General features: G+C 45.0%; 1 protein-coding gene across 1 annotated transcript; it reads right to left on the bottom strand.

Annotated features, from left to right (window-relative positions):
- Positions 1 to 3,755: 3,755 nt before the first annotated feature.
- On the bottom strand, positions 3,756 to 22,037 carry LOC8053879 (NADH dehydrogenase [ubiquinone] 1 beta subcomplex subunit 5, mitochondrial). The gene is made up of 4 exons (XM_029982261.2): positions 21,888 to 22,037; positions 15,281 to 15,480; positions 8,572 to 8,678; positions 3,756 to 3,971 (listed from the first exon to the last, which is right to left on the bottom strand). Exons 1-4 carry the CDS (start codon positions 21,976 to 21,978, stop codon positions 3,830 to 3,832), a joined length of 540 nt encoding a protein of 179 aa, XP_029838121.2. The 5' UTR covers positions 21,979 to 22,037; the 3' UTR covers positions 3,756 to 3,829.
- Positions 22,038 to 22,079: the final 42 nt, after the last annotated feature.

The following is a 22,079-nucleotide window of genomic DNA, read 5'->3' as shown; positions in this document are numbered from 1 at the left end:
TGGGATTCTTTTTCGACGGTACAGACTTCCATCGCAAAAGGAAATGGAACAACTCGTTGTCCCAACTGGCCTCCGAACATTCGTTCTAAAAATGGCACACGAAGGAATACTATCTGGACATCAAGGAATCAAAAGAACGACAGATCGAGTGCTCGAAGAGTTTTACTGGCCAGGGGTAGAAGGGGATGTCACGCGGTTTGTGAAATCATGCGACATCTGCCAAAGAATCGTTCCAAAACACTTGGTAGGCCGCGTGCCTTTGGGAAACATGCCCGTGATCGAGACGCCTTTTCAACGGGTAGAAATTGACATCATGGGACCACTGTCACCAACCTCAGAGAAGGGCAACCGTTACGCACTAACCATGGTGGACTACGTGACCCGCTATCCTGATGCAGCTGTCCTACCAAGCATCGAGACGGAGAGGATTGCGGAAGCTCTCCTCGAGATGTTTTCCCGCGTGGAATTTCCTAGAAGAAATCATCAGCGATCGGGGCAAATCATTCACATCCGGACTCATGAAGGAGTTTAGTCATCTCCTCTCGTTTAAGCAGATGCCAACCACGCCGTATCATCCCGTGGCCAACGGCCTCGTGGAACAGTTTAATGGCACACTAAAACAAATGATACGACGAATGTGTCAAGAGAGCCCGAAAAGATGGGACCGATACTTGGCACCACTACTATTCGCGTATCGCGAAGTGCCGCAGGCTAGTGTTGGGTTTGCACCATTTGATCCCCTGTATGGCAGGTACGTCCGAGGACCGATGGCCATATTAAAGGAAATCTGGACAAGAGAGCACCTTGACGAAAACACGAAGACCTCGTACGGCTACATGGTCGAGCTCCGGCAGCGCTTAGAAGACACTTGCCGGATAGCACAGGAGCAGCTCAGAAAGGCGAAGATAGTACAGAAGAAGTACTACGACAAGAAGACAAGAGTGCGCCAGCTATCTGTTGGAGACAAGGTTTTACTACTTCTCCCCTCCGAGAACAACAAGCTGATCCTGACCTGGAAGGGCCCCTTCAAGGTTTTGGAGAGAAGAAATGACATCGACTACGTCATTGATCTGGGAACAAGAAGTAGTCTATTCCATACTAACATGCTGAAAAAGTACGAAGAGAGACCGGTTTCTAACCAACCACCGCAGCATGCCTCAGTCGCGGTCCAGCACGAGGAAGTAGAGGAAGAGGACATACCTTCTGTGACACTCCACAAGAAGGAAACTCACCAGGATGTGAAAGTCTCGAACGACCTAACAGCCTCTCAACAAGCGCAGGTGTCTATCCCCTTGGCTGCGCACAAGGAAAGCTTCACAGATGTCCCAGGAAAGACCTGCCTAATGGAGTGCAAACTGAAGACCACCACCGACATTCCTATTCGAGTACAACAATAGTTGATACCGTTCGCTATCCAAGAAGCGGTGCAGGAGGAAGTCAAAGAAATGTTACAGCGGGGCATAATTGAACCCTCCGAATCGCCGTACCAATCTCCCATAGTGGTGGTAAAGAAAAAGCATGAATCAATGCGGCTGTGCATTAATTTCAGGCAATTGAACAAGGTCCTCGTCCCCGACAATGAACCCATCCCAAGGGGGACATGATGTTCGCTAAGTTGGGAAGCAGCCGATACTTCTCAAAGTTCAACTTTTCGAAAGGTTATTGGCAGGTGCCGATGCACGAAGGATCAAAGCAAATGACAGCTTTCCCTACGGCTTCGGGACTTTTCCAGTTTCGATTTATGCCTTTTGGGATCAAGACTGCACCGGCGGTGTTTACCCGGCTCATGAGGAAGGTGGTCCAAGGCCTGCCAAACATCTACCACTATTTTGACGACGTCCTCATCGCCACAGAAAACTGGGAAGAGCACCTGGAAACACTCAAGTCATTCTTTCAGAGGGTGAGAGATGCTAGTTTGACGATACGGCCAACTAATAGCGAAGTCGGCTTTGCATCAGTCAAGTTCCCCAGTCACATCATTGGACATAACCTCCTGCAACCGCAAATCGAGACGCTAAAAAAGATTCAAGTTGCCGAACCACCCGAGACAAAAAAGGGCGTCCGCTCGTTTCTTGGCCTGACAGGCTACTACAGAGATTTCGTTCCGCAATACTCTGAAATTTCACAACCGCTAACGGAGTTGACACGAAAAAGGGCCCCGAACAAAGCGAGTAGGGGGAGAAAGGAACAACACGCTTTTGAGAAACTGAAAGTAGTACTGTCGAGCCGACCCATCTTAAGGGCACCAGATTTTTCTGAATCTTTCGTGCTTAGTACGAATGCGTCATCCACAAGCGTGGGGGCGGTTCTCATGCAGCGGCATAATGGAATACTTCATCCTGTAGCTTACGCGAGTCGTAAACTGCTACCTCGTGAAGCCAGCTATTCAACGATAGAGCGCGAAGGCCTGGCACTGATATGGGCAGTTAAAAAATTTCATGTGTACTTGTACGGGAAACTATTCATTCTGCAAAGCGACCATCAGCCTTTATTGTACATAAACTCTGCAAAGCACATCAACAGCCGTGTGCTACGTTGGAGCTTGACGCTCATGGAGTACGACTTTACAGTCGAATATATCAAGGGCTGCGAAAATGTGGGCGCCGATTATACGAGTCGCATGTCTGTTAAATAAGAATCTCAACTTTATTATTATTCTTTGTAGTGAGGCATTGTGTACAATAGTTAAGTTTTTTTTTCCTATGAGTATAACGTGCGTATGACAAGGTTGTTGAATCAATTACTTTCCATATGTTTGCGTGTGGGAGAAACCAAAAGTTTGAACGGACCAAGTGCCAAATCTGTAAACTGTAATATAGTTTGTGGACAAGTTTTTTTTTTTTGTCATGTTGTAGACATTGTTTGACCGAAACAACGCTCTTAAGTGAGGGGTAATTGTGGTGATTTCGAATTTAATGTAGAAGAAAAAAGAGGACGACGACGAAAAGGAATGCTGATGTGGCTGGTTGACTGTGTGTTGTGCACGGAGAAAATTTGGCGCGAGTGGCGGGTGGTGGAAAAAGAAGTAGAAGGAAGCCTGGAGGTGACCGAACAGGACAAGCGAGCAGGATCTGGTGGACGAAAAAAACCGACCCGCAAGGATAGGCGGGGTCGGCACGGCTTCAGTTCGTTGCCCACAAACACAGGCCTGGTCAGCGGGCCTCCGAGGCTGCCCTGTCGCTACTTCAGGCCACACTCTTCAAGCCACCCTGTCGTCCACTACCCAGCCCCAACGCGCCAATCTACCTGGCATCAAGACTTCGGCGTGTCAACCATGATCAGAACTCAGACCCGCTTCACGGACTATGTGAAGTACTCCTCTTTATTTACCCTTTAAGTGTTCGATTTTCCGATAATTAATTTTTTTTAATTTTCTCATTTTCTAGTGTTTAACGCTTTAATATATTTTTGTACTGGCCCAAAGATGTCGTCTCTTTGTCCATGCTCTTCGCGTCGCACACCCACGCAAGCGTGAACGCAGTCCTCTACAATCAGTTTGTCCCCCAAGCTCATACAAAATGGGCCTCTTCCCCCTCCAGTCGACAAGCAGGAGAGAAAGAAATATATCCAGCCTTGGCAGAAACGATTTTGCACGTCGTTCCTCGATCGTACGATTTCGACCAAGAGGAAATTACGTTTAACTCTCTCTGGATCTGACTACGACAGACGAATCCGTGGTCCAGAAAGTCGAGGAAGGGTATCAAACTATTTTAATAAACGACTCGACGAACAGTAAAAGAAACATTGGTCCTTGCGACATTTCTTTTAGGGTATTTATTATCTCTACTGTACAAACTGTCGTTTCTCCCAGACACGCCAAGGACGACAATCATATGGTCTTGGAGGAGAAGTCCAGCTCTTCTTGCTTCTCCTTGTAGAACTTGGTGTACTTGCTGTCGTAAGGGACGTAGTACCATGCCTGGTAGTCACCACGCTCATCCATCAGGTCCTTCACTTTCTCCTCTACCATCCTGCGAAACAACGAGCCCTCTCTGTACGCCGCCTGCGTCTTCGACTGGCGGGATTACCGACCGCCCGTGCGTCGAATCCCCGAGCAACCACAAACTGTGTCGCGGGAGCCGGCTGTCGGATGTCGCGATCCTGGCAGTTTGGCTGCGGAAATGGTGACGACAAAGGCGAGCGAACGCGAGGGTTGCGGTTGTTGCGGCGTCTCATCTCGCCTCTGTTGCATCCGCTTCCGCCGTTGGCAGGATTGCGGCAGGCAGTGGCACAACACTTCCGCTTCGTCGGGTAAAAATCGAGAGACAGCATTTGAGGAGGAAGGCCCCGCATAGAAATGACGGGCAGGTACGGTAGGCTCGCGATAATTCAAACAAATTTCAAAATTTCTGTTGTCCGTTAATATGTTTCTAATGTATTAATGAGCCGCTTGATTTGAACGGCGTTTTCGTGCAATTCATACTTTTCGTTTTTGCGGCCCGGTCGAGTGCACTTCTTTCCGATCACCGATGCGCTGCGGAGGAGCAACGCCCGCAAAACTCGCTTCTGCGGGTGTTGCTTTGTTACAGTGCATTGGTGCTCGGTAAGAAGCAGGCTCAATGGGGCTAAAGTGAGGGTGGGCACACCAGCAATGAAAATGGGCACCCTGTGACCATTTTTTGTAGCAACTTTCTGTAGCAACTTGCGCAGACGCTGTGACGTGGCGACGTGGCATGGGTCCACGTCTCGGCGTTCGCATAAGTTGCTAGGGAAGCTGCCACACAGCGCCTTAGCAACATTTTTTTCTGAATGAACAAACTTAATTTTGTTTTGAGGTGTTATGTGTTGTCTAAAAGGTCCACAATACACATTTCGAGGAGTGAATAAACTAATTATGACATACATTTCACCAACATTTTATGTGTGGCATGGTGCTTATGATTGGTAGGTGTGCACAGAGGAAATCATCAAATATCTGCTTTGTGCATGAATTAATGAGTCTACTGTGCTGTGGTCTGTGGCTTCCTGAATTTTGAATTAATGAGTCTACTGTGCTCTGGTCTTCAAGCCATTTAGGGCATTGCTGTCACTAGAGTGCACACAGTAACCAACTGCTGATTCAACAGCCCGTGGGTTTCAGCAAACCTGTTGTGGCGGCACTTGGCACCAACTTGCCGATTCTGTTCGATCACTATGGATCTCTATCTTTTCGAATATTTTCTCACTGATTTCTCTAAGTCTTACTTGTAGAAGAAGCTATCTGGATAGGCTATAAGCAGTGCCAACGTTATAATAGGAATATGCTACCGCCATAAATTTGATAAAAATCAAATGGCATTTCGTATGCAGTTCGATTTGTTATGCTCTTTTCCTCTTAAAATCTTTAGAACAGAGCTCCGATAAATACCTGAGAAACATTCTTTTTAAGGTGCTAGATATGGGCAAAGGCTTGCAATCCCTTTGCTGAGCGTGCGGTGGTGTGCAAACAATACAATGATACTGCAATGGACAATTTTGAAGGCACCAGCACCGTGCTACGGAGAATTATGGATACTGTGTTCTCGTTCAGCGACAGACTACACTTAAGACTTGCGTCAGACACCATAAAAAATTCACAAATGGAAGGGGGAAATAATGACTGCTCTGTCATACGAGCGCAAAAAGGTAAAACAGCGCCAAAATAGACGAAGGACACAAGGAACAAATTACACAGACAAGGCGCTGTATAAAAGGGCCTGATATTAAAAGAAACTGCAGCAAGGCATTCAGTTGGGCTGGTTGGTACGTAATTATAAAAAAGTACTGTTGAATCTCGTTATTTTAAACTCTCTTAATTCAAACTTGCAGATAATTCAAACCAGGGTATAAGATAGACAGGTGGGGAAACGAGAGCCAAATGAGCGACCGGATTGTGTCCCCCTCGGTTTTCCCTTTTCCTGTAGCGCCATCTATGTGGAGCACCGCGAACTCTCACTCCGAGTGGGCGACCAATGGCGACCGGCTAAACTGACGGAGATGGTTTCTCGTGGATTTTCAATAGAGGACTGTCGTGCTCTCGGTTTATTTTGCGCACTCTCCCATAAAGTTCCACGCAAATATAATTCAGATTTTTTTCCTCTCGCCGCAGCGCCATCTGTCGCAAATCGGCGGTACCCGCAAGCAGAAGAGTACACAATCCGGTCAGGGCGCTGCGGTAGGCTTCTATGGGCCGTTTCCCCACCTGTCAATCTTACACCCTGATTCAAACTAACATGCAGGTCCCATCCAATGCGTCTCTATGGGAGGAAACTCCCGGTAATTTAAACTTTGCTTTATTCAAACCAATGTTCGGTCCCCCTCGAGTTTGAATTAATGAGATTCGACTGTAAAACAGCCTCTTGTGTGTGTACACTCTTCCTAGTGTTCTTCGTCTATTTTAAGGCTGTTGTACCTTATTGTGTTATGTACCAATTAGCCCAACTTAAAGGGGCAGGGAAACAAAATTCCAGCGCTCATTTTCTACCTTGAATGTGTTGCATGTTGCACCCTAACCTCAAAAATACCAGTCTTCCATTGAAAGGCACAAGAAAACTAATTTTAAAGCTAAATAAGCAATCTTTCAATGTGCACCTGGTGGATGCACGCGGAGCCTATTTGGGAGGTAATCTAGCAACGTTGGGGAACTTGCTACGTAGCCGTGATGCAGCAGATTCCTTCGGAGCAGTGCCGCCCTTTGGAATTTCAACATTTTCCTTCTTAGCTTTCCTCCTAGTTCAACTAACAAATCGCACATTGTACCAAATGGTCCAAGAAGACGGAAAGGAAGGACTCCCCTCTTTCTCAGACCCTCGTTCGTGCAACCGGAAACAGCCATTCTCCCCCTAGAAGATTAGCCTGTCGCTCAAAACTCAAACAAAAGTTGCTTTCCCCACCCCGTTCAGCCTTCAGCAGACAGTGTTGTGGAAGCTACGTGCTCCTTGGGCCAGCCACACGCTCGTCACCCCACGGGTACTTCGAACGGCTCGGTTGTAATGCGCTGACGCTACTGACACCACCAAAACACTGACAATGCCACCAGGGGCAAAGCTCATAACCATGCCAGCCTTGCTACGTTACGAATGCAGGGAATCTTTTCTTTCTGTTTTTGCTTGCGCCAGATATCCCATGACGCATCGTGCTCTCTGTTTGCTTCTCTTCCGAGCGCTTGCTCGAGTGCACCGTTTGGAACGAAAAATATAGCCAGTCGTTCAAAATAAACGTGCGATTATCATTTACGGTTATTATCCGTCATGCTTGACTCGTTTCCGAACGAAATTTGAATATTTTAATTTTTGTTTCTGTACCCCTTTAATGCCTTGCTGTCATATGAGCTCTTTTGAAAGATCTCATTGTTTACAGGAAGAGTCATTCTATCATTGGCTCCGAGCTGCTAGGAGGCACTTTTTGTGAATTTGTTAGCAAGCCTCGGCAACCTGAAATTAATCAAGCAATGGTTTTTATTACAGTAAAAGCATGTTACAGGTTATTGGAAGAACACCTCTACCCATTGCCAATTTGTTTAGTCTGTGCCAAATTTAACACACTGATAATGAAAACACTGAAAGTGCATAAAAATCAACCAAATGTCAGGTTAAGCAAGGAGTTATATGATGTAGGAAACGGCACACACAAAATAAATTACCGTATTTGCTCGAGTAATAGCCGCACTCTTATGAACAACCCCCTTGCATCTACTTTCTTGCAGAACACACATACAGCCAATCTTCGAGTTCTGCATAAAAACGCAGCAAATAACGAGGTTGAGAACACGATACTTTGGTAAAATGCAATCTGAGCAGACAGCACAATAGCGAAGATGTTAGCTCTGTCCCGTAGATCGCTGTTGTTTTTCTGCCAATCGCAGCGATTCACTATCCCTGTGCTCTGCAGCAAAGCAGACCCAGAGGCTTTGTTCATAAACGGCGCGGCTATTACTCAACCAAATACGGTAATGCGATCATGTTTTAACAGTAGCAAAGATTAATTATGTGATGAGCAAATGAGCATCAAGATCACGGGAGATGCATCCTATTTAAGAAAAAGATGGTGCTCTAACCCTTTGAGCGCCTTGGACGAGCCGAGCTCGTCGGTCGGTTTCTAGTTAAAAATGCCATGGACGAGCTCAGCTCGTCCAGAGGTTTTTCGGTAGCCCTCAATTCCACGGACGAGCTAAGCTCGTCCGCGTAGTTTGCGGCGCTGATCATAGATCATATGGCAGCACTCACTTTAGTTGGCGCCTTTCTTTTCGCCGCCGGTGATTTTTGCGTAATAAATTGAAATAGTATTTGTGATACTAAAGGAATAAAATTCCTCAATAACAAACAAAAAAAAAAAAGAAAAAAAAAAGAAATATTAGGCTACTTCCAAAAAAAAAAAAAAAAAAGTGACACTTAAGGGGTTAAGGAACTGTTAAAGTTGCATGAATTTCTGACTCAAGATGGTAAAGTATCCCAGATTTTAGTACTGCAAAAGTCACTGGCGATATACTACATTATGAGCCTGGGAAATGTTAAGGTTTCCAGATCACCCTACCGATTGACATTCCAGACTTGATGTGGACAGTCTGGCTCTACCGATAGGCATTCTAGACTTGGTGTAAACACAGTCCCTTACCTAAGCTGGGCCTTTTCATACTCAACCTGGAGGAGGTACATCTTCTTCTCATAGATTTCTTGAGGGCTGTGGCCTATGTACCTCGCAATCCACTGCTTGATCGGGTGCTGGCAACAAAAAAGGTTAGGTGGGCTTGTTACATTTGTAGATTCGGGTGAAACTTGAGCCCGGCAAGCTCTAAGATTCTGCTTCCCCTGGGCTTCCGATTGGACCCCAGACAGTTGTGTCTGCTTCGTATCACTCTCGCCCATTGAAGCACATTTATTTTCTCGGGTGCATAAAGCCTGGTAATAGAAATATAAAGGTTCTACATAGCTTATAGGACACAACAATTTTAATGTTTCGAAAATTTGTAGCTTGTATTTTTTAGAATTGTTTAAGTTGCCTCAAGTGAGAAATTGTGCCACCATCCCCCGAAATACTGCAATCCTGCTGCATAATCGCAAGAGATAAAAAAAAAAAAAAATTTTCCCCCAATTTGCAGATCCGTGTAGCAGTTATGGGAACTACGGTGTCACGTCATTGGGAGTACAAAAGATTTTGTGGTGCCACCTATCGAGAGTCAACAAAACCATTTCCTCTCCACCACTACCCTTCCCCACCGTTTTCGCGGCAAACAATCTTTCGTGTCGATGGGTCACCGCAACCTTCAACCACGCTGAGTGGGTGTAGTGCTCTATTTGAGCTGAATCATGAATCAGACCTTAAAAAGGTCTATATTTGAAAAAAGGAGGGCTGGGAGCCCTGACGATATAGTACACATGATGAAGTCACTGTGCACCTCACCCGAAAGACAGCATGAGTTAGGGGTATCTTGACCTTCGATTTGTTTCATACCTCTTTAATAAAAGCTAGCACACTAAAATGAAGAAAATGGTTTTCTGTTCTTTGTTTTGTAAGTGACATAGACCAATTGCCGCGACTCATTGACCAAAGTCCGAAAACCGTTGGACTGCCCCTTTTTGATGCCGTATAAGTAGGGCTCCGTGTTTTCGGAGAAATCTGAAAAACTCCGAAAAACAATTTTTGTGAATTCGGATTTATCCGATAATCACCGAATTGTTATATGCCCACGGACCCCCCCCCCCCCCCCAAAAAAAAGTATATATTTTTTTAATTTGAGCAGCGCGGGGTTAATGGTCCTGGGAAAACGACACCATAATTATCTTTCAAGCCTTGGACCGTTGTCAAAAGGGGGTCTTACGGCTTGTCTCGTCAAGGTTGGTTCACGGAAACAGGTCATCGTACCATTCGTGTCACGACAAAAACCACTCTTTTGGTTTCCAGTTTGGGCCATGGGATTTGGGATTTAGAGAAAGCAGAGGGTATGTTTCTGGGGTAACAGTGAAAGCTACGGACCATAAAGATTGTATAAAATAGGGAAGACGGGCAGTTGAAACTTCTCTATTACATCCTTAACCACTCCACCTCGCGCGGCCACGGGATAGATTGATGGAATGACTACGAGCTTCATTGCGACTACCTCGGGCAGTTTATTGATTTTAAGGTATCGATGTTTATCGAAGTCGCACTTGTGTGCAACTTTCGTCAAGGGACAAATTAGTATTGCCAATGACACCCACGCCAAATTCAACTGAAGAAATCTAAATTGATACAAGCGCGTTTTATTTTTTTAACTGGCATACGTTTGTATCCGGTTATTATTTATCATTTTCAATAGGAAACACTGAGAAATTAATCTCTGAATTTCAGAGAATTAGGGATTTACGAAAAATAAACTCCAATAAACACCGAATTTTCGCTAAAAAATAAACTCCAAGAAACACCCTCCGAATTTCACAAAAAATAAACTCCGAAAACACGGAGCCCAACATATAAGTAACTTATTTAGGGGTCATTCCATGTCAAACGTCCCAGGCGTAGCGCTCGACCACCTTCGATTTCTAAAAAAAATTCATGGCTTTTTCCTGTATTGTTTGTAGCCATGCCCTAAAATAATTTTGTCAAAAAAACTTTTTTGTTGGCATGAGCGCGGTTTTAACTAATAAAAATAACGGGATACTAGGTATTACTCTATAATTTATGAAAAATCAGCTTTTTTATGAAAACACCCAACAATATTTTCTTCTTATATCTGCACGGCTTTCGACTTGCAATATGGTTGGGCTTGTGCAGTTTTGTTTAATTTAAATACTTTTTAAAAACACAATTTTTTTTTGTTGAAAAATTTCAACATTTTTGGTGTTTTATTAAAAGTATCTAATTACTCCGAGGACTCAATAGAACTTATTACTGGCTGCCCTGCAGATATATAATCTATAAAAAAAATGTTTCAACCACTCAATTGAATATCTCGCAGTAAAAAAAAAATCCTGAAGTTGAAAAAAGTGTGCTTCGACGCATAAACAGGCGTTTATTTCACCCTGAGGTGGTCCAAGTAAGAATACAAAATATGGTGGGTTTGGAAGAACAATCGATTGTCTTTTGAATCTGAAAGTTTAATCAAAGTAATTTTTGTTTAAAGTAAGAAAACAATTTTTGAAGTTGAAATCTTGCACCACAACCCGACATCGCTTCTTAATGCCTCTTCGCCGCACAGCACGCCACCGGAGACGATAGCTGACACGATTAGGTTCAAAGAAAGAACGGAGTTTACTGCCGCTTCCCCTTGTCGTCTTTTCAGCTGCAAGGGAAGAAACGGCGGGCATCGTGTTGATAATTGGAGGTGTTGCCAGTGCGTAGCCATAGCAGGCCCGTTGTGCCCTTTGTATCCGAGGGCGGCTTCTCACACTCCAAAACGCGATGCCTAATGGACGGGCGGCATCAGCTGACGTGGACTTCTAAAAGGGAAACGGGACAATATCGCTGCGAAATCTAGCCGTCACGCATACTGCGGTTAAAAGTGGAACTATTCAACGACGCAAGAATTTGCCGTTTCAAAGCCGATTTAAACACAAACAAGGCTTAAGCCTTTAACGGCGCGCATTCGTTAACACCACATCGCCTTGTCGTTTGAGATTGCCCGTTCACTGGGCTTTTGTGTTGCTGTTTAAATAGTGTCCTGACGTTGACAATAGAGAGTGATTGCGATTTGTATGTAAGAAACAGCAAGCTTACCAGCGGATGCTTTGACCCGGCAGCGCTAAGCATTTGCAGTGCTGATATCAAAACAGTGGAAGACCACAGGAGGACACCGCCGCGCAAAACAGTCGGAATAGGAAAATCCATAAAGTAATAAGAGTGGAAAAAAGCTTCTTTCCACCAAGATGTACCCAACAACTCGAAGTCCTGCTGTCTACCTGCGTGCACAAACCGTGACACCGTCGCACGCTTTGCCAGGCTTGACGGTGGCATTCTGTGCAGAGAAGAGGCGCAAGAAACGACGCCAGGTTGCAGCGTGAGAGCTCAACTTTAAAATGTTTTTACAGCGGAGCTGTTAAGGGCTAGTTTCCCCAAGATCGTGTCCGGTACCAAGCAAATGTCGACAGAAATTCTGGTTTCTGCCGTCGCTTATAGATGGCGGCAACATTTCTTCGGAAGAAGAGCGGGAACGGAAAGAAAGCAGCGAAGTGCGCAACAGCGCGAATGGTTTCGCAACCGTTGCGAGGCCGCTACAGTCTAAAGTTTGACTGCGTCGGGCGCTTCAGATTCCCTTGCGAAAGAAAAGCAGATCGCTCGTCTGGAAAGCCACCGCCGAGAACAGAAGCTACAGCTCCGCTGCTCTTCCTTCTTCACCAGAGTGGAAAGACTGAAAGTATTTTTTTTTTTTCCTATTTAGAACAAAATTATTTTATTTAAGCTTTCAAGAACAAAAGGCAATCAACTCTTCTGTAAAAGTCCCCATGTTTCGTATTTCTCTCTTGGGCCACCTCAAGGTGGAATTGACGGCTCTTGAAACAGCAAAACGCAATTTTGCACAAATTTAGTTGTTTTTCTGCATGATATTTAGTTGAACGGCCTGAAACCGTTCTTTTTTCTTTTGTGCAGTATACCTACACGGCTGTCACAAAGAATTTTTACAGTCACCTGCAGCAACGAGATAGTTTGCAACAAAACTATAAAAAATGATAAAATTCTTACATATTCCTTATTTTTTTAAAATTGCTTCAAGCCAATATTCATGACGCTTATTACATAGCAATCCAATACCATGTGGTTTTTAGGCAAAACTATTCCACCTTTCATAAATATATCTTACTTCTCATGGAGAAGACGACGTCGCCTGACCCTGACGCATTGAGAAGTCCACGTCAGCTGATGTCAGCTGATGCCGCTGATGCCGCCCGTCGATTAGCCATCGCGTTTCGGAGTATGAGGAGCTGCCCCCAAATACGAAGGGCACGACGGGCCTGCTATGACTACGCACTGGTGGCACCTCCGATTATCAACACAATGCCTGCCGTTTCTTCCCTAGGAGCTGAAAAGACGGACAAGGGGAAGCAGCAGTAAACTCCAGTAAACTCCATACTTTCTCCGGACCTAATCGTGTCAGCTATTGTTGCCGGTGGCGTGCTGTGCGGAGAAGAGGCGCTAAGAAGCGACGCCGGGTTGTGGCGCAAGAATTCAACTTCAAAAATTGTTTTCTCGCTTTAAACAAAAATTACTTTGATTAAACTTTCAGAATCAAAAGACAATCGATTGTTCTTCCAAACCCACCATATTTTGTATTTTTACATGGACCACCTCAGGGTGAAATGAACGGCTGTTTATGCATCAAAACACACTTTTTGGCAACTTCAGGATTTTTGTTTACTGCAAAATATTTAATTGAGCGGTTCAAATTTTTTTTTATAGATTATATACCTACAGGGCAGCCTGTAAAAAGTTGTATTAAGTCCCCGGAGCAATTAGATATTTTAAAATAAAATAACAAAAATGCTAAAAATTTCAAAAAAGAAATTGTTTTTAAAAATATTTAAATTAAACAAAACTGTGCAAGCCCAACCACATTGCAAGTCGAAAGCCATGCAGATTTAAGAAAATATCGTTGGGTGTTTCATTAAAAATCTGATTTTTCATAAATTATGAAATGATACCTAGTTTCATGCTATTTTTAAAAGTTAAAACTGTGCTCGCACCATCAAGAAATTTTTTTTGTCAAAAATATTTTAGGGCATGGCTACAGACAATGCAGCAAAAGGAAATTAATTTTTTTTTAGAAATCGAAGGCGGTCAAGCGCAACGTCTGGGACGTTTGACATAGAATGACCCATAGGGCAGTAAGCTGGGCATGTTGGTAGACAGTAGACATAATGAGAAAAACAGCACACAAGGACGAACACACAAAGAAGGAACATGTAAGGCACACCCAAGTGCCAACTTGCAATTGATGTGTCGTATAAAAAGGAAGATGAAAAAGTTCCCCCACAGCGAGCGTGTAGTACGCTCAGAAGGAGCCAGGACCGGTTTGCTGGCGAGTCCGGATATCTCTCCTGATGGTTAAAATGGCCGCAAGAGGTCACATGACCGGCTCAGTGAGGTCACGTGATGGGCTCAGTGGGGAGAAAGTACATAGCTTTCCAACCGACTCCACTCAGCAGACGTAGATCATGCCTATCACTTTCTTTACTTTCTGCTCCAACACGACCTTCCCCAAAAAAGAACTTCACATGCCGCTTTTAAACTATACGTATGTGGTTTGTTTCACTTATATTTAAAGTCTGTTCACCCTTTTTCTGTGTGCAAAATCAGACTTAAAGGGAAGATGGGGCGGTTCTGCATTCGAGAAAAAACACTTGAATTGTGTTCACTTGGCCTTTAGAATAACAGATATCACAATAATGTTTCAATGCGACGCGCCGGAGAGCCATAAGAGCAATTTCAAAATAGGGCTGAAGCCCCGCCTCCCTAGCCTTGGCCAGCCAAAAGATCCATCGATGACGTCACGGACAGCGACTGTCTTTCGCATTCTACAATACTTGCGCTGAAAATAATTTGGGTACTTGGGTTCACGGGGTAAAACTACACTCAAATTCACTTCTAACTCATTTTCTTCAAGAAGCTCCGTAGCTTCCCCTTAAGTAATTGAAGCAAGAACGAAATTAAGGCAGCCATTTGCCAGAAACTAGGTGCCTTTTTTTTTTTTTTTTTTTGTCTCCATGGAGTCAGTATTTTTTTTCCGGCTATTTTAACTGCCGGTAAAGATACTCGCGTTCATCAGCGAATCGGCCCAGGAGGCAGGAAACACGAGTTAGTCGAGGATCCGTTTCTGTAGCTGTAACCACTGTCTTGCCAATGGAACGGTAAGTCAACAAGAACATTCTTTTTCTGCAGGGCAGGTAACCACTGTCTCGCCAATGGTATGGTACAATGTCAACAAGAGCATTTTTTTACTGCAAAGCAGGTTTGCCGCATTGCACACATTGATATACGGACGGCAAACTGGTGACTGCAACCGAGGCAAACTCAAGATTCGCCTGCCTGTGCAATGCGGCAATTATTAATTTGGCGTCAGCAGCAACTTCTCGGTGGGTGGAAACAGGGGCCCCTAAAATTCATACAGAATGGGTAACATGCGTGCCTCTACATTTCCTAACAAGGCAGGGGCTTAGCTGAGGGCTTATGGGGTTTCAATCCTCCCTGAAATGTAGTCAGTCCCCCATGCATTTTCATGGTGCGCACCCCCTTCTCCCCATCCCCTCAAAAAAAATTACTGGATACGAAACACAAGTTGAAACCTGCCACGGAGTACCAGCACGGCATGTAATCGTGAACCGTCACCATGGACAGCTCTAGAACTGGCACTCACGTTGTAGTACTCCCAGTACTTTGGCTCATAACCTTCCGGGATGTCGGCCAGCTGTGGCGGCCCAATGAACACGTTCACGAGGAAGATGAATGTGCCAATCGGAATGACACCCAGCAGGAAGTAGAAGTGCAGGTGATCCTTGAACAGGTTCCAGGTGAAGCTCGAAGGTCTGATGCGCATGTGCTCGGACATTCGCCTGACTGGGAAGAGAGGAGCATATGGTGCACTGCTAAGCCGCACAAAATAATACGGTCGAAACCAACCATCCATTTTGGCATGCCACTCCCACATAGAATGGATGCATACATCGACGGATGACAGGAAGTTGGTGTAATTTGCCATGTGGGCATCTTTAGACGGTGCATTTGGCATTCTAAAATCTAGCGCTAGTTTGGGATTCCAAGATCAAATCTTTTAATGAAATTTTTTATATTTCCCCAGTGGGTCACGCAGGTATTATCTCAAAGGCCGTTAGCGGGGACACGGGAACATGTTGGCATCGGGTACTATTGAAGCACTCCATTGACCCGGTGTGCAACTGCAACTGCTGCAGATTTGCGGCAGTTGCACACCTAGCTGTTAGCATGCTCCGATAGTAGCTCGTGGCCATGCACTCCCATGTTCTCACTTGCTGTGATTAAGACAGTTTCCACTATGGCAGAGGCTGGCCCCAGAGTTCTAAACTGCTGTGCATCTACATAAGCAAAACAAGGAGTAACTTTTAGGGCCAGTTCACACATACATTGCAGCACTAAACCAACACTAGGAACAGCAGTGATTCAGCACTGACTTGAATGTAACTCAGCACTGATGCAGCACTCTATCAGTGCTCTATCGCTAATAAGGTGTGAAGTAGGCAAAGGTCAGTACACTATTTCCAGTGCCAATTAATACCACTGAGGTAGCACCGTGGTGCATGTGTGGACAGGCCTTTATGCCCCAAAATCAGATGCAGGGAGGAACAACTGGACCTATAACTGGTCACAGTCTCAATAAATTTGAAGCTTTGGCTGCTGGAGCAATATCTGACTACCAAACAGCACATCAAATGATGACTGCCTCCTATCGAATACCTCCAGATAAGCCTGGTGCATGTTGCTAAGCTTAATTTTCTTACAACAGCAGATGAAATTGGTTACAATGCGTCGAAATGCCACATTCTGATGTCAGATGAACCGAATAGGTTTGTGGAAAATTCAGGTAGAAGAAGGCAACCCTAACTCAACCGAATGAACCAGCTTATCATATCCAAAAAATACAACAATTCTCCTGCCTTTTCTTTTTTTTTTTGGTTTTTGAGGTATTTGAGTTTGTCCATGATTATAAAGGCTAATTCACACACTTGAGTTCATTTATGATCGACTGCACTACATCATGTCACTGCTTAGGACAAAAGAATGCAATGGCACGCTGGTGCCCTCCATGAGGTGGCCCTGAAACTGCATTTCACTAGAATGAATGTTTTGCAGTATTCGCGAGATCAAGTGTACATAGTATCCATGAGAAATGATTGCTTATAATATCGTAAAGAGTTGTTAAATAAAGTCCATTGTTCCACAGCTAGCTGATAGATGGCGGCAGTTCATTCTCTCGTCGTAAAAGACAGCAAGACTGCACAACACACTCAAATGTGTGCAAACCAGCCTTTCAGCTCGAGCACTGGAACAAGTTTGACATCTTGATTAAGCAATCGCAGACCCTAGCAGGTTGTAGGATCTCTGTCCTCTGTTTCACGACGAGTCCATGGCGGACGCCACAAGCCGATGGGGCCAATCAAGCGTTGCCAGAAGTGCAATGTTGTGGCGTTCATTGCCTTTCTGTGCCCCTGCAATCACTGGCTAATCCAATCAAGCACAACAATTGTGCTGTGACCTTGCGCCTGTAGTTCAAGTGTTCCTGTTTGTACGTCTTTTAGCCTCTCCCTTGGCTCGGACCTATGGTGAAACGAAGTACGCATGGCTTCCATGCGACGTCATTGGATCGTACCGGTGGTCGTTCCTAGACGTTCTAGCCAAGTGAAACCAATTCGGTGGTGCAAAATGAATGCTGCAGAAGGTATGCATGCAGCAGCAAGGTCGTTCATAACGGCTGCCAATGTTATGTCAGCACAAGCCACGCGTGTTAATGCCAATCACGGAAAGTACCAGGTTTTCAATGGATAAGAAGTAAAATGAATCCTTTGAGACAAACAACAAAATAATACATCGAGCCTTTTTCTTTTTTTCTTGTTACTTCTTGGTTGTTTTTGGAGACCACACATTTGTAATCTCTGGTTTCTTTTGTGCCACGTAAAGAAAGGTCAGACAAAACGCTTCAGGGGTTCTGAGCAGTGAAGCTCGGAGCGAGGTCTCACAGGACAAAGACCTTCAAGCTCGAGCCTCCTAAATACGGCCTTTCTTGTCATCACTCCTTTCTTGTTGCAGCTGCATGTCAGACTCATCTACCAGTAGAAATAGAAAAAATGAAACCATGTTCTTGACACGCATAAAATAAATTATGCATCACAGAGAGCTGGAACTCTGAGAATGTGATGCCAGCGGTGGAAACAAAATGTGGAAGTTTGAGCACACGACATCACCTGGATCAAAAGGTACAAAAAAAATATATATAATTTTTTTTTTTTTTGTGAGCTGGTGAATATTCATCAAATTGAGATTGAGATTTTTGGCGCGTGTAACAATTATGTCAGTGAATAAACTTCTCAGCAAGAAAAAAAACAATATTGTCTGACAATATTTTTCACTGAAATAACTGCTACACGTGCCCATAATAATATTGGTATAATGCAAGTTCGGCTGAGGTAGACGTCGGCTCATTGATTATTATTTTTGTGTATGTGTGTGTTTCTTTTGTATTTTTTGATCCAGCTAACGAGGAATGCTCAAAATTTAGCATTTTATCACCACCGCTGCCGTGTCACTTTCTCACCGAGTTTTAGCTCTCGGCGATGTGCGATTTATTTATGTGGGACGAAACACCAGGATTCATTTTCTCAATCTCACCCCGTAAAAAGAGTAAAGCTATACGCACTAGCTAGTGCACTTCGGTCGGAAATGGCTTATTCGCGACTCCAGCGACCTATAGGGGGCGCCACCACCAAACAAACATGGCGGCTGAGTCCAGGTCGCGGCGGCTCGGCCGGGCCGCCTGAACAGGTGGCGCGTTCAATTTAACAGATTTTTTTTTTGTTTAATGCCTAATTTTACAGGTATTTGAACTGAGACGGTTGAGTGTAGCCGGTGCAGATAAACTTGCAAACCATATTTTGTTTTGCTGGTGTTTTTTTGTTCTTTTCGTGTCAAACTTTCGTTTCGGAGATTTCGTTCAAAACCAAAACTATGGGCTCCGGAGAGACTGTAATATACTAATCAGTTTTGGTCATCTAAGGAAAGCGGTGATGACTATAGAATTGTTCCACAGAGAGTAACTTTTCAGCTAACTCGCATGCCTCGACCATGCGACTTATCTGTCCGCGAAATCGAGTTTTTGTGCGTATCCGCGTTTACGAAGCAGCTCCAGTCGTCTGCTCGGCCAACAACACAGGCTGCAGGAAAATTACGAAAATTAAGCAACCGCTTCTTGAGCCAAGGACCATGTTAACCCGCCGGTGCCCCACTAAGCAGCTGATACTCGTATTTCAATTCAGGTTTTAGTAGATATCGAGAAGTAATTTTGACGAGCGGGTTATGCATTATATTACGTACTATGGGGGGGGGTCCCACTGAAGCGATATTAGTATATCCTTCGGGTTGAAATATGAGCTTAGTTGACTAGCTATTAGGTGAGCTGCTGAATAAAAGTATATATGACAGACGGAGACATACTACTTAAACTTAGCCAAATGGTTCTATAGCCGGCAGCAAGGGGACAAACTGAAGAGAGTCTTCATTGAAGATCCGCACAGAACCCCTCTGTATTGAACGGAGAAAATTAGTATTTCTTTGTGGCCGGTCAACCTGACCAATGTAGACGTATATTGCTGCTGGCTTCGACGTCCTCGTAATATAAATATTGGAGGCGCGATAGGTCAAAATGCCGTGACAGCATCTTACGTTGCGAGACTTGTCTCCCACCTTTTGAAAACAGATAATTTCCCTCATTCATCATTTGCAGTGAGCAAGTTTTCCTGAATCAAGTAATTGCGAAATACGCCCAACTCCTTCAGTGTGGTCCAGAGGCTTTTTCGGCGAAAAGCAGCCAAGATGAATAGCCAACGCACCGACCGGCGTGGGTGGCTCAAACCTAAAGCTAACCGAACACAACCAAACTCAAGAAAAGCAGCTATCGAACCTTCCCATTCACTTGACTGCAACATTGGTGTTCCCTCCAGTATCAGTTACCAAGCAGTCGTCACTTTGAATGTGATTCGAGACAGACAAGAAATCAAAAAGTTTTTCCGTGATTACTCCCCATCCAAGAAATCGAAGCACGCGACCGTGTGCTGTAAAGTAAACGGGCTTTCAAACACGTAATAGAAGAAAACCTACTGAGGCTTCATCACACTAATGATCACTCAGGCAAACTTAAGAAATATTCGGACCTTCGTCAAATTACATCGTTCGCCACCGCGCCGACAACACGCCTCCGCGAAAGCCACCAGAGACGCGGAGGGGCGCGGAGCGACCTGGACCGGCTGGTTCCCAGTTTTCCCGCTTGGCGGCGCCCGTTTTGCTGGAGTCGCGAATATGCACTACGCAAAGAGCTCATGCCATTTGGGTCACCCGTTTCAAACAGCGCATGTATCACTGGAGAGCTCGTTAACACACCCCTCCACCTGCGTTCACGCAGCTTCGCGGCGACAAAGTGCGGCTGCTAATTACAAAACTTAACCAGTATCGTCTAGCCGGCAACCCAAGCCCCGCTGTCCCCGATCGCACCTCCGGAAAGGGAGTCCCATACCATTTAGTTCTGCAAAGTTTCGTCAACAACATTTTTTTTTTTTTTAGTGTTTATTGTAAAAAAAAAGAAAAACGTCGTAAATCTCGCCGAATGCCTCAACAAAAAAAAATGTTTGAGAAAAAAAAAAAAAGTAGGCCCATTGCGGACTGAACTTGCATCCACTTGCGTACAAAGCAGACAGACACCTTACCACCACGCTATGCCACTGCTTAGAAAACTCGTTTCAAGCATTTGTTTTATACACCAACTCATGTTTACAAACAAACCGGAGTGCCCCTAGCAGATGCCACCGACGCCGCGCATGCGCAATGGGGGTGTGGGCAAGAAGCTTGCCGTCGTCCATAAACAAACTATTGGAATGAGATGTTGTCGGCGCCGGCGTGAGTCCCCGCAATCTTTTTCGCGTTGGACTGGTTGATTCTACGTCTTCCTGGCAATGTCTGACTACTTGAGCGGTATCAGCGAAATTAACGAGGCTCGTTGCACCGCAAAACTCGGCGTGAATAATGTAACATGCGGCGATTCATTCCGCGTGGACGCCACAGAATGGACGCCAAAGCCCGATTCAGATGGTGAGGTTCTGCTCACTATTTTCAATCATGACGCCGCTCGGGCTGCAAAAGCCTGAACCGTACCAGAGATGTTGACGTCTGTACTGAAAATCGCAAGCAGAATCGGACTGAGCGAATCAGGCATAACAAGTCGGTGATGGCCACTGGTAATAATTATAAACATTTCTGTATACTGTTTACACCGACCCTACTTACCCGAAGCAACCTTCAAACTTAAACATCTTTTGAGGTCTGCACTTCTTACCGCAATTACCGGGTCAACATTTGGTTTACAGTCCACTGTCGTTTGAACGAGCAGGCGACAAGCAGAAATGTTTGAGAGAGCAAACGACAGCTCGAACGATGCGGCGGCCATTTGAACGTAATGACGCACTGAATGTGGTCCGCAGGTGGTCCACGCAACTGACGGTTTTCCCGCTTTCATGTTGGAACAAAAGAAATAAATCTGACGACCACTAGTATCCGTGAATTCAATACAAAGTGCTTCCCGCCCAAGCAATCGTGGTCCGACGGCGTTTTTATGCGATTGCACGGGCGCAAAACGCATGAAAACTGACCTTCAAACTGTTCCCGACTCTTTTGGTACAGCCACAGTCGCGGCGTTTTGACGAGAAGGCAGGTTTTCCAAAGTAACACAGAACGCACGTGCCCCATGCCGGATTCCGCCCACAGGCCCAGACTGGAAGTGCGCCCGACGAGCCACCACCGCGCCTTGACGTAACAGAGATCAGTTAGTTTCGCGTAGTACGTATAGCCATTTCCGACCGAAGTGCACTACGGAGTGCGTATAGCTTTACTCAAAAAGAAAATACTCCAAAATCCTACTGCGGTCGTACGGTCTACTGCGGGCAGACGATGTGTTGAGATGCACACACCAAAGTTTGAAATCGTTAAAAATTACTTTTTTTTTTTCAATACATTGCACGCTGTTTATGGCATGGAATATAGGGACGTCTGCCAGATTGTTCGCTGTCGTTTCAAATCGCCGTCTTTGTTTCTCAGCGATACAACCTTGTCCGGTAAGATCGGCGTGTTATGTTGCATTGAGTGCACATAAAGTCCAGGCTTCTAGGTTGAAGCGGTAATCAGCTACACTGTTGAAGCTCAACACAAATGCACTAAAGGCACATAATTACCTGCGCATAGTTGTCCTGCGTTGGCGGCAGGCTTCCTGAATAATATTGAACCGCGGGACCCCACGGCCCGCAAAACACTCAGAACGGCCATTTTTTTAGAGGACGAACGGACGGACTATGCGCAGTTGCGTAGTGACATAAACTAATTGGAAATCAACAAGCAAAAGAATCTAAAACTTAAATTTGTTCACG

Source organism: Ixodes scapularis, unplaced genomic scaffold (assembly GCF_016920785.2).
Source record: "Ixodes scapularis isolate PalLabHiFi unplaced genomic scaffold, ASM1692078v2 PGA_scaffold1__304_contigs__length_218370807, whole genome shotgun sequence".
Taxonomy (NCBI): domain Eukaryota; kingdom Metazoa; phylum Arthropoda; class Arachnida; order Ixodida; family Ixodidae; genus Ixodes; species Ixodes scapularis.
The sequence above is the reverse complement of the archived record's forward strand: the minus strand, read 5'-3'. Positions and strand labels throughout refer to the sequence as shown.

Excerpts from the sequence above, each read along its gene's own strand:
- LOC8053879 (XM_029982261.2), bottom strand. The coding sequence starts at position 21,978 with ATGGCCGTTCTGAGTGTTTTGCGGGCCGTGGGGTCCCGCGGTTCAATA. Across the intron at positions 15,481-21,887 it reads CGCAGGACAACTATGCGCAG|TCAGGCGAATGTCCGAGCAC; the intron begins GTAATTATGTGC and ends CTCTCTTCCCAG. Across the intron at positions 8,679-15,280 it reads AGTACTGGGAGTACTACAAC|CACCCGATCAAGCAGTGGAT; the intron begins GTGAGTGCCAGT and ends TTTTGTTGCCAG.